Below are 17,486 nucleotides of genomic sequence, written 5' to 3'. Positions count from 1 at the left end.
AAATAAAAATCAGATGCCCCAGCTCAACCTAAACAAGCATAGACACATGAATGAATGAACATATGGAGGAAAAGTATGACTTGCCTCAACTGCATCTTCAGTTGTGTATGGCAACCTACAGCAAAAACATTTTAGATCTTCATCATTAGGAGTGTTTGGTGGTGCTTTTAGAAGAACTTTAATTGTAGGAAGAGGCGATATCATTTAGAAAAATAACTTTATTTTTGCATCCTCAGTGCTCAAAGAATCTGGAATGCAAGTTGAGCTTGATAGAAAGCAGAAACCAGCAGTTCAATCAGTGACAGTTAGACACTACTGCATTTCTTAAAAGTTTGAGAAATTTGAGTCATTTTGGATGCAAAAGCAAGATTCCTGTTACAGTAAGAAGTCTAAAATTACAAGTCTAACTCTTATCAGGCACAAAACTGAAGTTTCCCTGAGAAGATGTTATTACAATCTAGTGTATAAACTTTATAATCACATTATCAGGGGGGTTTAAGAGTACAAAAGCAAGATTTGGCTACAAAAATTTAAACACAAATCCTTAATACTCCATGCTGAAGATGAAATTTTTAGGAGGATTAAGAATTACATATTATAGAACAAAAGCAATCAGATTTAAGTTACATGACAGCTGGCTTTGGTGTATTCCCTTTTGTATAGTTTTGAGATCAATTCTAGTTTTATTTTCCTGAGATCTTTTAGTGCCCAGTATGAAGTCTGTGCAGTCCAGCTGCTTTTCTTATTTTTTTCCCCCACCTTCCCCACCCCCCTTCATCTTTCTCTTCCAGCTAGCATTACATTCATGGAGAAAAAACAAGGAATAACTATGAAAAACATGCATTTTCCAAGCCTTAAAACAAATAGTTTAGCCAAACAAAGTTCATTAATTACACCTTTTAGATAATAAATATTCCAAATAGTTGGCCTTTCAAAAATTGCTATCCCCATTTTCACTTGAGAGATGTCTTCTCTCCCCGTTGTCCATGGACAAGGCAGGAAGGGCGTCATAAGCACCATACCAACACGGTGAGAACCATCACACTGATCATCAGCATTCCCATCATCAGTGTTACATGTTAAAGTATATAGCTGTATACTATTTGAACCTATGTTTCATAACAGGACTAGGCAGGATTTCAGTTCTTTTGCAGATACAAAGCTTTGTGTCGCAAATACTCTTCCAAACATTTCACTGCAAAAGGGTCAACATCAGTGTCAAACTTATTAGCAAAGAAGTGGTGGTTTCGTAGAATCCAGTTCAGGTCTCCTGCCCCAAAAACACAGACAGAGCGAACGTGAACTCCACTGCATGGTGGGTAGGGTGCACCTTTGGACATGTCACCTTCAAAGTACTGCCACTTGACAAATCTGGCCAGTGCATTCATGTCAGAAACATCATACTTGCCACTGGAAGAAACTGCACCCGGGACTTCAGGGATTCTCTGGATTGTTGCCCAGAGATACTCATCTGGGCTGTAAGTGTCTTTTGCCCACTCAATAAACTTAAGTATTTTGCTGCTTTCTAATACATATTCCACAAATCTTCTGCTAACTACAAAATAGGCACTACCAGAAAAAATTGGAATACTGAGAGGCGGCAGTTGTTTGTCTATGCCTGTGTTCTTTATTTTACCATCAATAATCTCATGGTGTTTTTTCCACCTTACTTCTTTATAAACTGGCATTTTTTCTGTTTCCAAGCTATTTTCACCTTTAAGGGCTTTTAATTTCTCTACTATTTCCTGGTTGGTCTTTATAGGAAAGTCCATGCCACAGAGGTTTATTAGGTATTTCCAGTTTGAACTTCTTCTGTATAGATCTTTCATGCAGTTAATGTCTGCCTGCACCCTGCTCCATGAAGCATATACAACACTCTCTAACTGGCTGGAAATAAAGACATTATCAAAACATGAGACTATTCCCTTCACAGCAGCAAAAAAAGATTCCGGAGACTTTTTGTCAACATGAATGCAGTAAAAATTCTGAGGGGCATAGATTGATCTTAGAAGTCTATCAAGCATCTCAATTTTGTGATAAACCACTATTGAGTAAGCAATTGGAAATTCTGCTTCTTCATTGCTGAGAGGTTCCATAATGTATTTCCTAGTCTTGGTGAAGGAGGCACAGTCTGCTGTCATGTTAATATAATCATTTGTTGTTAGTCTGGGGCGCTTCTTAAATGACACTGACAATGTCTCAAGCTTTACCTTCTGAATTTCTTCTATGTCCCCCTCTATAATCTTGGTGCAGTTGACATTGTCAATATGATCTTCTTTTGTCAGCTCTAGATGTCTCCGATTTAAGAAGTCTTGTTTCTGGTTAACTTTCAAAACCGAAATGATTACTACAATAAGAGTTAGACCCAAGAAAAGTCTGAAGCGTAAGTTGTGGCAAAACCGTAATTTCCTCTTCAGCATTTCAAATGCCGGGCAGCTTTGCAGGGCTAAAAAAAACGCCCTCCACTCTGCTCATATCAGCTTCAACAACTTCAGAAAAACCACTTTGTGTCTGTCAGGAATTTGGTGAGTTTGTCAGGGAGATGGAAGAAAAATACCTACAATAAAATTAAATATGATTGTCATTCAAAGACTAAAGGTTTCTTTAAAAAATTACTGCTTAATAATTACATTGTTATATAGCGACAGTAAAAAGGTGAATAGTCGCGCTAAAAAATATTTTGTGGAAAATTAGAAATTAATGAATAAAATTAGTTTATTTTCCTGGAAAAAGACTGGGAGGGGCAGATCGTTTCTGTGAGACACTATTTCCATAGTACTAAGACTACAAACCAAAGTTCAGTAGGAAAACAGAGCTGATTCAGCTGCCTCTGACAAAATCAAAGCCAGTAAGTCAGATACGTTACTGAGAAGCAAGTATTTGATGTTAATTCACAATTCAGAGTTTGACAAGAAAGTTTTATACTCATTTCAGCAGTGACATAGATTTCATTATAACTTACCACTCACTTCCTGGATGCTAGTCACGCTTTATCTTCTCACTGGGAAAGCAGACCCTGAAGCCTTTCAAGATCTTCATGCGAGATACAGTCTCTTCAACATCCTGCAGATGAGCTTAGAAGTACCATCAGGAAAGAGCTGATGAGAAGGAGAGAAAGAAACTAGTATAGCATAGCTCCTCAACTTTCAGAGTGGTGAGAACAGCTGTGACTGAATTGCTGAAGTACCCTTTTAAGGTAAAAGGCAATACTTACGGCCTATCTGTAAAACTGATTTGTGTTAAGCCACTGCAAAGGCACGCATCTAGGAGCACAGCAGTGTCGAGTTAACATCATTTAAACACCCTTGTTTCTACGATTCAGCAGTTGTGGAAATATGTTGCAATGCTGAGTTGCAGCAAGATTTATAACATGCCAATCTTATTTCAATCTTTATTTCACAGGCACTACATTGTTTTTGTTAGTTCTGTTTCCCCTTAAGCACCTTTTTTCTGTCTCAGTACTCCGTGAAGGGATCACTGCACAGTTATGCAACTATGTTGAGAAAGCTAGTCTGAAACTGCATTACAGAACTGTGTGTCTTTTTTTATAAGTACAACCTCACGCAGGTAAACTGATCAAGAACAGGATATCCTTAAACAACTTCCATTGCCACTCAAATGCCATTTGTATTAATTCTTTGCCTAATAATTCACTGCAGGTTTGAATTTCAAGTCAATCTCTAACTGCAAAAGCCAATACAGTTTATAGAGGATGTCTTCCAAAATTTTAATCTGTAACTTGAAAGGCTCATTAAATATTGAAGTGTTTGAGAGTAAGTAACCAGGTGAACTTGTGTGCAATTACAGCTGAAAGCATAGAGAGATACCTTTTAACCAACAAGTCTCACACTCTGAATTTGAATTTTTAAAAAAGATTTTAAAGGGAAATTCCACAATTACCACTTTTAGTTTGCAATGCAGTACTAAACACAATGACATAATTTAGAGCAAGTTTTAAATGCTTTATAACTTATCACAAGCTTGCTTACTTGATGTCCTGCTAGTTTTAACTAGTAGATCTGATCCAATAAAAATAATATCCATCACATGTGGATATTATTTGAAACTAACAAAGGAAGGATACTAGCTATGTGATCATCTCCATAACCTCTGTCGAATATATATTACCATAGTATGAAGCTTTTGATACTGATTACACTTAAATTACTGGGTTTTGCCTACCAACTTAGAAATGAAGACTCTTCTAGAACATAAATGTACTTGAAATAGATTTATATTTGTGAAACTTTAGCTGACAGAAGCTGGAATCCTTCTTATTTTAGCAGTACTGTTTTATCCTATTATCAGTTTTTATTGTGGAATAAAAACTGAGAATATGAATGAATTTCTAGCATTGTGGGATAATACACACTTCAAGAGGATTGCCACGCCCTCCCGGTTCTTTAACATGAAGGGAGACAGCCGTAATCAAAAGCTACCATTGCGGTCTTCACCTTCTACAATTTCCAAAGAACAAAGCTTGCAAAGAAGTCTTTCCTGCTCCTATTTTAGAATAAAGCTTACTTGAAAGCAGGATAAAGACTCTCTTTCAGAAAGGCCTTGTATACCCAGCTGGGTGCAACTCCTCTATTGTTTTGAGCTCAGAATAATCAGACCCTGCATTTCCATTACACCAAAAAGAGAGATCTGCAAACATTTGCACACTAACGTGGCTCTTATCTTTAGGTGGAGGTTTTTCCCCACAGTCAAATTTCTCTTGCTGACATGCTGCTTCCTCCGAACAGTGAACAATAAGTTACTATTTGCCTATGCTTGCAGTTCCCTAAAGTCCTAAAAGTCCTAAAACTTGATCAGATCCCATTCTTTGCAAAAGCTGACCTTTACAGGATAAGGAAAGATTTGGTACCTTTCATCTAATAATATACCTGGTTTTTGTTTATTATAAAGTTACATGAGCCTACAATACTCATTAACGTAGCTTCAGACTGCATTCAGTAAAGCTTTTAACATCATTTTTTCAAGCTCTGCGTGGCTTTGGTTTGCACCCTAGAGAACACGGTGTCCGAGGCAGCACGGCGCTCTGTGGGAAAGCAGGAGGGAGGTTTGCACAGCCACAGATGAAACGTTTTATACTGCAGCCTTGGTCTTGCTCTCAGCTGAAGTTCAGTTGCAAAAGTTACATACTTGACCTGCTTCCATCTTTTACTGCCTCCTCCTTAAGTCAGAGACTGTATTCCTGATGCAGTAGTCATTAAAATGGAGAAACTTGTAACAGTTGCTGGTATTTGGAGGAGTTAGTACAAAGGTTGACTTAGCTGCCTGCTTCCCTCTTTCCTACCAAAAATTGTTCTTCACGGCTGTATATAAACTGTACGGTATGACTAAGCATAAAACTTAGATAATTTCAAATTGATGTCTATTAGAGGCTAGTGTTCTCCACTTAAATAGACCTTATGGAAAGAAGGACTACTATACCCAGTTTAAATCCCCATTTCTGGCACTTCTTCTGTGTCAGAGGGCAAATCACTTGGATCATCTATCTCTCAGTTTATTCACCTGTGAAATAAGCACTCGTCATTACCTGGCAGTCTGGGAGATGTCTCGGTCACAGCTCCAGAGCCGGCACACAGAGTTGGGGGCGGATTCCCGAACTGGGGAAAGCTCAGGAGTGGGGAGCCGAGAGAAGCGCCAGAAGCCCACATCCCAGGCGGGAGCAGCTGACGAGACCTGTGCGGAGCTGGGGGGCGGCGGGAGATTTAAAGGCGGTGCAACCGGACCCAGTACTCAGAGCCGGCAAACGGGGCACAGCAGTTTGCTCTTCCCCGAACCCCGAGGTGGCCCTTGCAGAACTGCTCTGCAGGCTGAAGAAGTAAGATCCAGGACCTCGGGAGAGGCACTGGAGCTGAGCAAGGCAGCCTGACTGGCTCACATAATAATCAGTGCAACCAAGAAAAGGAGATGTGTGGTGGTAGTGGGCGACTCTCTCCCGAAAGGTACAGAGGCACCCATCTGCCGACCAGACATGCTCCCTAGGGGGGAGGTGTGCTGTCTGCTGAGATGTTACTAAGAAAGTAACAAACCTCATATGGCCCACAGACTATTATCCACTGCTGCTGTTTCATGTGGGTGCCAGCAATGCAGCCAGGAGCAGCCTGAGGAGCACCAAGAAGTACTTCAGGGCCCTGGGAGCAACAGTTAAGGACTCTGTGGTGCAGGTGGTCTTTTCATCAGTCCTCCCGATTGAAGGGAAGGGGCCTGAAAGGGCCAGTCAGATCTGGCAAGTCAACAAATGGCTACAAGAATGGTGCCACAGCCAGGTCTTTGGCTGCTTAGACCATGGGACTTGCTTTGAGAAGCCTGGTCTACCAGGAGCAAATGGGGTACACCTAACCGAGAAAGGGAAGAACGTCTTCCCTCAGAGGCTTGCCAGGCTCATCAAGAGGGCTTTAAACTAACATTGGCAGGGGAGGGGGAGCATGACCCAGCCCACCACTGTCAGTATGGTGCCAGTGGCAGCACCAAGTGCCCAGAGGCTAGGGAAGGGTGCAGGTAAGTGTGAGAGAACCTAAACTGCAGCCCAGAGGAATTCCTACTGCTCCAGCCAGCAAGTCAGCTTCACTGGGGGCCCAGCTTAAGTGCCTCTATACCACTGCACATAGCATAGGGAACAAACAGGAAGAGCTAAAGATGTGTGCACAAACGCAGGGCTACCATCTTGTTGGCATCATGGAGACATGGTGGGATGGCTCCTATGACTGGAGCATTGGGATGGAGGGATATAGGCTCTTTAGGAAGGACTGGCAGGGAAGACAAGGAGGGGGTGTAACCCTCTATGTCAGCAGCTGGCTGGAGTGCATGGAGCTCTGCCTGGGGATGGAGGAGGAGCTGACAGAGAGCTTATGGGTCAGGATTAAAGGGAGGGCAGGAACAGGTGACATTACAGTGGGGGTTTGCTAAAGGCCACCTGGCCAGCAGGACAGAGTGGACGAGGCCCTCTATAGACAGATAGAAGCAGCCTCACAATCACAAGCCCTAGTCCTCATGGGGGACTTCAGCCACCCTGACATCTATTGGAGAGACAACACAGCAGGGCACAGGCAATCCAGGAGGTTCCTGGATGTGTGGATGACATCTTCCTCCTGCAGGTGATAGATGAGCCAAGAGGAGAGGTGCTATGCTGGACCTTGTTCTCACCAACAGGGAGGGGCTGATGGGGGATGTGAAACTCAAGGGCAGCCTTGGCGGAAGTGACAATGACACAGTGGAGTACAAGATCCTTAGGGCAGCGAGGAACCTATACAGCATGCTCTCTACCCTGGAATTCAAGAGAGCAGACTTTGGCCTCTTCAGGGATCTGACTGGTGAAGTGCCATGGGATGCAGCCCTGGAGAGATGAGGGGCCCAGGAAAGTTGGTCTATATTCAAGGAGCACCTCCTCCAAGCCCAGGAGCAATGCATCTCGATGAAGAGCAAGTTGGGCAAAAACGCCAGAAGGCCTATGGGGATGAGCAAGGAGCTTCTGGCCCAACTGAAAATAAAGAAGGAAGCCTACAGAGGGTGGAAGCAAGGACAGGTAGCCTGGAAGGATTACAGAGAGGTTGTACAAGCAACCACGGATCAGGTAAGGAAGGCTACAGCCCCGATGGAATTGAATCTGGCCAGGGACATCAAGGGCAACAAGAAAAGCTCCTTATAGGTATGTTTGGGACAAACGGAGGTCCAGGGAGAATGCAGGCCCTCTCTCGAAGGAAATGGGAGACTTGGTTACCTGGGACGTGGAGAAGGCTGAGGGGCTTAATGACTATTTTGCCTCATTCTTCACCAATAAGGGCTCTTCTGCCACCCAAGTTATGGAAGGCAAAAGCAGGGACTGGGAGAATGAAGAACTGCCCACTGTAGCAGAAGAGCAGTTTCAGGAACATCTAAGGAACATGAAGGTGCCCAAGTCCATGGAACCCGATGAGATGCATACACAGGTCCTGAGGGAACCGGTGGATGAAGTTGCCAAGCCGCTAGCCATCATATTTGAGAAATCTTGGCTGTCTGGGGAGGTTCCTGTGGACTGGAAAAGGGGTAACATAACCCCCATTTTTAAAAAGGGGAACAAGGAAGATCCAGGCAACTACAGGCTCACCTCTGTGCCTAGCAAGGTCATGGAGCAGATTCTCCTGGAAACCATGCTGAGGCATATGGAAAGCAAGGAGGTGACTGGTGACAGCCAACACAGCTTCACTAAAGGCAGATCATGCCTGACCAATTTGGTGGCCTTCTATGATAGGATTACAGCATCAGCGGTCAAGTGACGAGTAACGGACATCATCCACCTGGACTTGTGCAAGGCATTTGACACTGTCCCACATGACATTCTTGTCTCTAAATTGGAGAGGCACAGGTTTGATAGATGGACGATTCGGTGGATAAGGAATTGGCTGGATGACTGCACTCAGAGAGTGGTGACCAACGACTCAATGTCTAGGTGGAGACCGGTGAGGAGCGGCATTCCTCAGGGGTCCGTATTGTGCCCAGCCCTGTTCAACACCTTTGTCGGCGACATGCACAGTGGGATAGAGCTCACCCTCAGCAAGTTTGCCAACGACACCAAGCTGTGTGGTGAGGCTGATACGCTGGAGGGAATGGCTGCCATCCAGAGGGATCTTGACAGGCTGCAGAGGTGGGCCCATGCCAACCTCATGAAGTTCAACCAGGCCAAGTGCAAGGTCTTGCATGTGGGTCGGGGCAATCCCAGGCACAAACACAGGCTGGGCAGAGAATGGATTGAGAGCAGCCCTGAGGAAAAGGACTTGGGAGTGATGGTGGACACAAAGCACAACATGAGCCGACAATGCACACTTGCAGCTCAGAAAGCCAACCATGTCTGCATCAAGAGGAGTATGGCTCAGCAGGTTAAGGGAGGGGATTCTACCCCTCTACTCTGCTCTGGTGAGACCTCACCTGGAGTACTGCATCCAGTTCTGGAGCCCCCAACATAAGGACATTGACCTGCTGAAGAGGGTCCCGAGGAGGGCCACAAAGATCATCAGAAGGCTGGAGCACCTCTCCTGTGAGGACAGGCTGAGAGAGTTGGGGCTGTTCAGCCTGGAGAAGAGGAGGCTTTGGGGAGACTTTATAGCAGCCTTCCAATAACTAAGAGGGGCCTACAGGAAAGACAGCAAGAAACTCTTCAGTAGGGCCTGTTGTGGCAGGACAAGGGGTAATGGTTTTAAAATAGAGGGAGGTAGATTTGGATTAGATACTAGGAAACAATTTTTTAGAATGAGGGTGGTGGAACACTGGCACAGGTTGCCCAGAGAGGTGGTAGATGCCCCATCCCTGGAAACATTCAAGGCCAGGTTGGATGAGGCTTTGAGCAACCTGATCTAGTTGAAGATGTCCCTGCTCCTTGCAGGGGGTTGGACTAGATGACCTTTAAAGGTCCCTTCCCTAAGTATTCTACGATTTAATGAAAAGTCTGGTTCTGATTTAACTTTCATATTACTGTAAAGGTGCTACGGTCAAACAGCCGATTTCGTTAACAATGTCTTTACCTGGTTACTATATAAACTTGTGTTAATCCTACATGCTAAATTATTAATCTGACCTATGGTACTGACTGAAATGAGTCAGCAACAGACTACATGGGTACTTATGCCAAAGGATCTGAAGGCGAATAACCTTCATCACAGAAAGGCTGTGGCCACAGACAGGAGGGAACAGCACCCTACGGGCCCAGCTCTGTATGAGATTTTTAGATAAGTTTGGCTTCACCCATCCTTAAAAACAAACAGAAAATCCCACAAGAAATCTAAGCCTTCAGAGAAAGAAAACAAGCAAAAACCTTTTATATGAACAAGCTCGGAAGGAGGCTAAAATTCAGGTGGAGGTTTTATCCAAACAGGCTGGACTGGAGCTGCAGCACGTAGTGGCAGTGCTATTGGCAAGGACCTTTATATCCTACATATGCTGTAGCAGGGCTGGTCTTCAGCCCCCACAGCCTGGCCATGGGCCCTGACAAGCTGGGCCCAAGTCCCAGCCCAGCCTGTCCCTGTGCTCAGGGAGGTGCCTGATGCCATAGTTGCCCCTGTGCTCCCGCCTGCCCTGCTCCTGGCTGGGGTGGTGGGACAGCCCTGGTTGTCAGGCCCTGCCCTGAGGGACACACCATGGGGAGCCCCTGGCCCTGCAGTGCCCTGGAAATCTCTGTTCACCATGCCACAGTCCAGCAAACCAGGGCTCTGGGTTTCAGGCTCTTGTTTGGACTGATATGGCTGAGATTGAGAAATGTGTTTTTTTCCTAAATGAAATTAAAACCAAGGGCAGCCTCTAATCAGTGTTATACTAGCGTGGCACTGCTCTCTGGGGCTATTCATTTTGCCCCAGAGAGTTACAATGCTGGGATTGGGAAAAGAGGATTCCTGGTCCTCAGGTGTCGCAGGGCCTCCCTTGTGCCAGTTCACATAAAATACATCACCCTCCTCTATCCTGTCTAAAGTAGCTTAGAGAGCAGAGTGAAACTGTAAACCAAGTAGGTATTTTTTGTGTTTAGGCACTTACCAGATTTTTACACTATGTATTTTTTTTTCCTTGGAAAAATCAATTGGGGCTTGCTGTGAAACAGTACACAGAGGCGTCTCATGAGAAGATTAAAATCATCAGGTGTTTTTTTATTTTAACACTTCAGTCTTTTCTCAAATCAACACAAAAAAAACCCAACAACTGTTGAGGCAAGATGTTAAACACCAGTTCAGCACCCAAAAGGAACCACAATAGCCTCTAAAATACAGCATACTGGCCAGTATCAGCACCAGAAGTTCAGAAGAGGGTGGGTAGAGGGTAAGAAAGTACTTCAGGGTACTTCAGCAGCCTGCAAATCTTGTGGGAGACTGATAGAAAGGCAGAAAAAAATCTTACAGGAGGCTGTCAGAAGGTCAAAACCAGTTCTAACAAGAGCAGCGAAGATCTGATAGGTCTTGCAGCCTTAGCTGCAATGTTGTGGTGTCGCAACTCTCTCAGCCTTGTGGGCTGCTGAACTAATGTGAACCCAGTTCCTTCCCTTCATTTTTCCTCCTGTTCTGCTTCCTCTAACGAGAGGAAGTAGACCGTGATGTTTATTCTCCTGTAGTTGCTTTGGTGACTTCTGGCATACAGGTACAGTGGAGAGGACCCAGCAACATGACCTTTACGCAGGTCTCTCTTATATGTCCACAATCATCCTAGCTTTTAATCAAAGCTTTACAACAGGTATTTGAAAACTTCCTGGCATCTGCACTAATATCCTACACACATTTGTGACAACCCGAGATTTTTGTTTTTACAGAAATGTACTGAAGAAAAGCCAAGTGGAAATTGCAGTGCTGAGTACACCCACCTCTGAAGTGGCAGCTGAGATGAGCCAGGAGACAAGTAATCAATTGTTTTGACGGGTGGAGAGCAAGAGTCAGAACTGACTTATTTTTCCCTTTTCTTGCCTCAGAGGGAGGCAAGATATAAGGAAACTTCAGCTACATCTGAGAATAGTAAGTGGGCAGGTGCTGACCAGATCCTTGCTGTTCACTTTCCCCATCCACAAATTCCACCTGAGACACAAAACATTTCCTCAGCACTTCAGGAGAAGGCGCTCCACTGAGGGGGGATTTGCTGCAAAATCCTTGAGTTCTACCAGGGCATATCCATGATGCTTCAAAGCATGCATGTCCTACAAGCAGTTATTACAATGAACCTGCTTGCATTCAGGTTTGGTTATGCAGAACATTCATTCCGATGAGGAAGTGATTTTTAAAGCCATAAGCAGCTTGCATAAATACAAACATGCTTAAGCACAAAGATAGACTGCACAGAGGCAGGGTTATCTGCAGAGATCTGCCAGACACAGCGCGGAGTTGCATTTACTCAGCATTTCCACAATATCAAGCAGCGTGATCTTGAAATTAGATACGCCTGTAACTGAATGAAAGTACTCATGTTTGTTCTGTTTGCTAGTCTTCAGTCTTACTGAAAATAAGAATTGATCGTAAGCTGAGTATTTGGGTTACCATTAGTCTTCATGGGACTATGACTTTAGTTCTGAAAGTCATGCAGAAACTTTATACTGGGTGAGAACTGCCATCTCTTACTCCGTTCCTTACAGGATTTTTCAGTAGGAAAACAGCCTAATGCTTCCACCTCTCAAAAATATAAACAAAAGAAGGCTTTAAACTCTAAGCAAGAACAGTATGTACTATTACATACTGAATCCACACCTGGGAAGATTTTGTTAACATAGTTACCAAAACCACCATTTTTGTTATGATTTACAATGTTCTTGCCCGGTGGGTACAAACGCCTTTCTGAGATAACCTATCACAGTTTTCTGAGATGCTATGAGGTTTCTGTTTGTTTTATTAATCTTCCCTAGTGGCACCACAATTATCCTGCATATAACAACACTTCACAGTGGAAGAAGTCGTTTCCCTGGAGCTATGAAGTAAACCTAATAGCACAAGTTATTTCAGTTATACTAGTTGGGCATGTTACATTCCTGTGGAATTATCTTTTTTCACCTAAGACAGGATTCTAGGTTGATAAATTTAGGTGTTTTCAAGTTTCAGGAGCTTATGAACAGAAGTAAGTGGACAACTTCTGGATTATGGTGGAAACCAAAGGAAAAACAGGAAATTATTAGAAAAACTAAATTAAATCTTTTCATAAGAATAGCAGTGGGTTTTCCACTGTGGCAACAAATTTGGAGAGCAAGATTTTGCTCACTAAATCACCATGCTTTCAGCACAACAGACCATAAATCTTCAGCTTAAGTTAGAAAAAAGAGAACAGACTTGGTAAAGGTATTTATTGTAATTTTTTTTAAGGAACTTTTGGCTCTTTTGGTCTCAGGAAAGAAGTATTACCCCAGACAAATCAGATTCATAGAAAAGAGATGATGCTGATAACTGATGTTTACTATAGGCAGAGAATCACTCAGAAGTGAAAATAAAACTCGTATTTTCTTTTATATACATCTGCTTTCAAAAGCCATGTACCATTGCAACTGAGCTCCAACTTGAGCTACAAATACTGCATTATTTCTCACAAGAATTTTAAAGTTTAAGTCGATTTTCAAGCTGAAATGCTATATTTGTCCCCTCTTCTCTTACTACCATTTCTGACTCGGTCATTCTTGCCAGCTCTGAGGTCGCCCACCTCATATCCCATTAAAAAAAAAAAAAAAAAAAAAAGAAAGAAACTTAAAATTGCAGACTCCAAAATGGCAATTCCCTCCTGCTGCCACTCCTCCTCTTTCCCACAAAGAAATCTACTTTTCTGAGCCACACTGAAAGAGGGCAAAGTGCTAGAGTGTAACTGAGCCTCCTGTCTAGTCCTCCCACCCAACCTGGGTCACAGAAAACTATTTACAACCTTCTTGAAGAACTTGGCTGTTCTGGAGGAAAAAAAAAAAAAAAAAAGTTTCTTAGGTTTTTTCAGGGTTTTCCCAGTTCTAGCAAGTTTAACAGAGGAAAGGAAAAAAAAAAGCCACATCCCAAGATTTTAACACCTCAGGAGCGTCAGATGTCCCCTGAACCTTGTACGCGCCAGCAATTTCACACCTACCCAGCACCCCCGAGGCCAAAAGCTTGCCCTGTGCTCCCCTGCGTGCAGCGCCGCGGGAAAAAGGCAAAGGGAGGAAAGGAAGGAAGACAGACAGAAAGGTGAAAGAAAAAAAAAAAAAAAAAAGAAAAAAAAGCAGAAGATGAAGAAAGGGGAGAAGGAAAGAAAGGGGAGAAGGAAAGAAAGGGAAGAAAAAGAAAGGGGAGAGGTAAAGTGGAGAGGAGAGGCAAAGAAAAAAAAAAAAGATTAAGAAAAGGGAAAAGAAAGGGGAAAGAAAAGTCAGAGAAAGGAGAAGGGGAGGGAAACAAGGGGTGAGATAAACAGAGAAAGAGAGAAAGAAAAATAAAAGAAAGAGGGGAGGGGAAAAAAGGGAAACGGGAAAGGAGAGAAAAAGGGGAAGAAACTCAGCAGGAGCAGCAAAAAGAGGAGGAAGAGGAGGAGAGGGGCACAGCAGCGGCGCCGCCCCTTGCCCTCCCGGGCGGCACCTGCGCGGCGACCCGCGGCTCCCGCCGAGCGACCACCGCGCCTCTCCGTAGGGCAGGCGGGCGCGCAGCGCAGCGCTCACAGCCCGGCCCGGCCCGGCACGGCACGGCCCAGGCCGCCGCCCGCCCCGCCGCCGTCGCCCGCCCCGGCGCCGCCCCGCTCCCGGCCCGCCCGCAGCACCCACCTGCGGCGCCGCGGCTGCTCTCCCCTGGCTCGGCGTGGCGTGGCGTGGCGTGGCGTGGCGTGGCGTGGCGTGTCCTGTTGTGTCCTGTCGTGCCGCGGCGAGCGCCCCGGGGCAGGCAGGGCGGCAGCGCGGAGCTGCACCTCCCTCCCCCGCCTGCCCGGGTCGGTGCTGAACTACTAGTTCCCACCCGGACCTGCGCCTCCCCCGGCACCACCCCCCGCCTCTCCCGGCGGCCGCCGAGCCCCTCCCTCAAACCGTGCCCAGCCACTTGTGCGAGTGCCCTTGTTCTTTTTTTAGCCTTTTTTCTTTTTTTTTTTTCCCCTTTTACCTGAGGCGGACCGGGGGCAACTCCCCCACGGCTCATGGTAACAAAGGGCTTTCTCGCAGTTCCTCGGGGCTACCCCGCGGGACGGGCTGGGCCGTCAGGAGGAGGCAACACCCGCGGGGCACCGTCCGAAACGGCGGCTGCGGGGCCTAGCAGCCACCCCGGAGGCCGGGGGAGAGCCACGGCCCGTCCGGGAGCCCCCCGAGCTCTCCCTTTGCTGACAGATGCATGTGAAACGGGTTAGCGGGTGGAAAACCCACAGGCGGAAGACGGGAGTGGGGTGGGAAGGGAGCAGACCTGGCTGGGAAGTCCGGTACAAAAGTTGCAGCGATGGAAAGGAAAGCGTGCCTAGACAGAGTCTGAGGAAGACTTTGATTTGTGGTTCACTTTGTCCCGTCAGGTGTCTGTGCGATACTAAATGTAGCGGAGAGGGCTTGGAAAGCTGTGAAAGGTGAAAGTGGAGCTTAGGGGCAGACAGCTTCTCTATATGTTATCAAAGAAAACAGAAAATTAAATTCCAAGGAAATACGAAGTTCAAAGAAAGCATCTTCCTCATTAAGAAGGCCCGAGTGCTGCATCCTGCAGCAGCTTGAACAGCACTTGCAGAGCTTGCAGCAGTCCCCAAGAATCCTTGCACAGCAGTATTACCTGGAGGGGACCCTTCTGTCCTTTCCTCGTCCCAGTTGTCAGCTCCCGCTGGAGGTTCACGCATCTGCACGGTAAGCAGGATCACGGGGCTCCAAGATATCAAGAAAATGAGAAGATTTGGTTTCAAGGCTGTCACTAGGAGGCACTGCCAGGAGAAGGGGGAATTACCTCCACGTGTCGCTACCTTGATCAGACAGGTTAGTTTGGGAATGGATTGTGAGACCTCAAATCTGCATCCTCATGTTATCAATAAATTTTTCTTTATATATGTACCTTCTGGGTGGAGAAATAGTGTATAACTACGTGCTAGCTTGGCAGTCCTCCATTTTTCCTGACAGGTGGGGAAAAAAAAAAGGAGTCTTTCTAGTATGTCTCTTATTTATATGGCTGAACTTCTGGTGGAGCACTGTACTAAGAAGGTCTTTCCTCTGTTAACCCAGTAGAGGCTGGTAGCAGAGATTTCCAACAGGATTGAGAAATCTGGGGGGTGGGGGCGAGATTTCCTATCTGTTTTTCTTACGGAAGGTAATGGTTTGTGATTACGGCCAATGACTGTCTTGTGTGTAAATTAGAACAGTAAGTCATGGGTAGCATAAATTTTAAATATTTGCTCTCTTGCTAAACCATCTGCAAAGCATCACCATATTGCCATTCCAGTACAAGAAGTAGTAAAAGCAGAGCTTTACACCAAGTATTCTTATGAGAGTGAATTGGCTAAGCTTTGGGGGCAGATGTTTTCCTTTGTTATTTTTCATTCCCCTGCTTTAATTACTTACATAGCTAGAGATGCAAAGAAATATGTTGGATCAAAATAAGCAAAGCACCAGAGTTGATGTATATTGCTGCCATAACAGAAAGTACCCTCTAAAAGCTACTTCCTGCAGAGAGAAAAAAAAAAGTAAGTAGTTATTTTGGGTGCACAGGTGAAGTTCAGAAGTCTCTTATTCTCTAACTTTTGCACAGGTAGAAAATGGAGTTCTCTGTAGACTGAAATGATTAGAGAGCTTGTGATCTGTGGCTGACCATGCTGGCAAAGACTCATCATTTGTTTATTGCACCTTTGTGAAATTTCAAGGACTGTGTTTCATTTATCATTCCTTTTGTGGATAGTTTTTGTCAACTGATCCTGAAAGAAAAGGGATGAGGTGGGTTTGCACCTGGTTTTCACTCTTCTAACCGTGAAGGTGGAGTATGAAGAGGACAGAGTCCACAAGCTGCCCTTCCTGCTGTGTGATAGACCAGTGAGCCATGTGACTGTGTGACAGCTGTGAAACAAAATAAAGTAAAAAAGAAAAAAGATGTCATTCACAATTTTGGAAATATTGATAGAGCAATTAAATAAAACAGTGGAAAAAGTGGAACTTAGAGGCAAAATATGGGCAAAAGTGAATGAAAAGCGAAGCGCAAATATAGAAAATTTAAAATACATAATTGATTTTGTTGTAAATCTTGACTGGTTTGCATGAAATCAATTTGTACATTAATATTTGATAGCCATGGTAAGACCAACAATCCAGTGAGAACAAGGCATACAAACAACGTAATTGAGAAAGTTTCAAGGACAGTTTTCTGTGCATGGCTAAACTTACACAGTTACGGTGCAGGAGAATACAGCTTAAATATATTTCCACTAGGAGGACATCTGTCTCAGAGGTGTGCTTGCTCTGAGTTGATATTTGTATCTCATTTGTCATTTGACAGCTGCCTCCAGGGTTTTAGGCTTTTTCTTGGAAAACCTAAAGAATATAGAGCATTTTAAAAGACCTTAGCTTTTATACGCTCTGTCAAAAATTTGAGCTGCAAAGAATTTTTTAAACCTCATGCTTACTGCTCATTCTTGTATCTTCTCAATTTTACCAGTTTTAAGGAAGTAAAAGTTTCCTTTTTTTTTCTTTTCTGAAAAGCCAGACAGTGGCCTAGCACTTTATAATGTTTATAGCTTCTCTCCTAACCTTTTCAAAAGATCACTTGTCTGAGTTTTTGTGTCTGGTAAGTGTAACCCCAGACCTAACATTAGGAAGATGCCAGATCCTGACTAGATGCTAGGTCCCCTAATGTTAGGTAGACAGAGGATCCTAACCCTGGTTTTGAGTCCTTCTGGGGATTTAAAGTTTCTTAATATGGAGACTGTACCTTTACTGCATTAGTCTTCTCTAAAGAAGCAGTTGCTACAATCCAGAAATTTGTGTACTCTTTTCTATGAGCATGCCTAGTAACATCTCCCTTTGTTGTAAAGTTTACAGGACTTAACATCCTTGCGTAGATCCTCCACAATGCTTGCTCTACGCCTAAGCAGGAAAAAAAAAAAAG

At 44.5% G+C, this 17,486-nt stretch overlaps 1 protein-coding gene across 1 annotated transcript; it reads right to left on the bottom strand.

The window, feature by feature from the left end:
- Positions 1-200: 200 nt before the first annotated feature.
- Positions 201-14,263, bottom strand: GCNT1 (glucosaminyl (N-acetyl) transferase 1). Its single transcript, XM_086770430.1, has 3 exons — positions 14,204-14,263; positions 2,963-3,098; positions 201-2,557 (listed from the first exon to the last, which is right to left on the bottom strand). The coding sequence occupies exon 3, from the start codon at positions 2,418-2,420 to the stop codon at positions 1,140-1,142; it is 1,281 nt and encodes a 426-aa protein (XP_086626556.1). The 5' UTR covers positions 2,421-2,557; positions 2,963-3,098; positions 14,204-14,263; the 3' UTR covers positions 201-1,139.
- Between the last annotated feature and the right edge of the window lie 3,223 nt (positions 14,264-17,486).

This window comes from Chlamydotis macqueenii, chromosome Z, assembly GCF_036417535.1.
Source record: "Chlamydotis macqueenii isolate bChlMac1 chromosome Z, bChlMac1.mat, whole genome shotgun sequence".
In the NCBI taxonomy this organism is placed as follows: domain Eukaryota; kingdom Metazoa; phylum Chordata; class Aves; order Otidiformes; family Otididae; genus Chlamydotis; species Chlamydotis macqueenii.
This window is presented reverse-complemented; position numbering and strand designations above follow the sequence as displayed.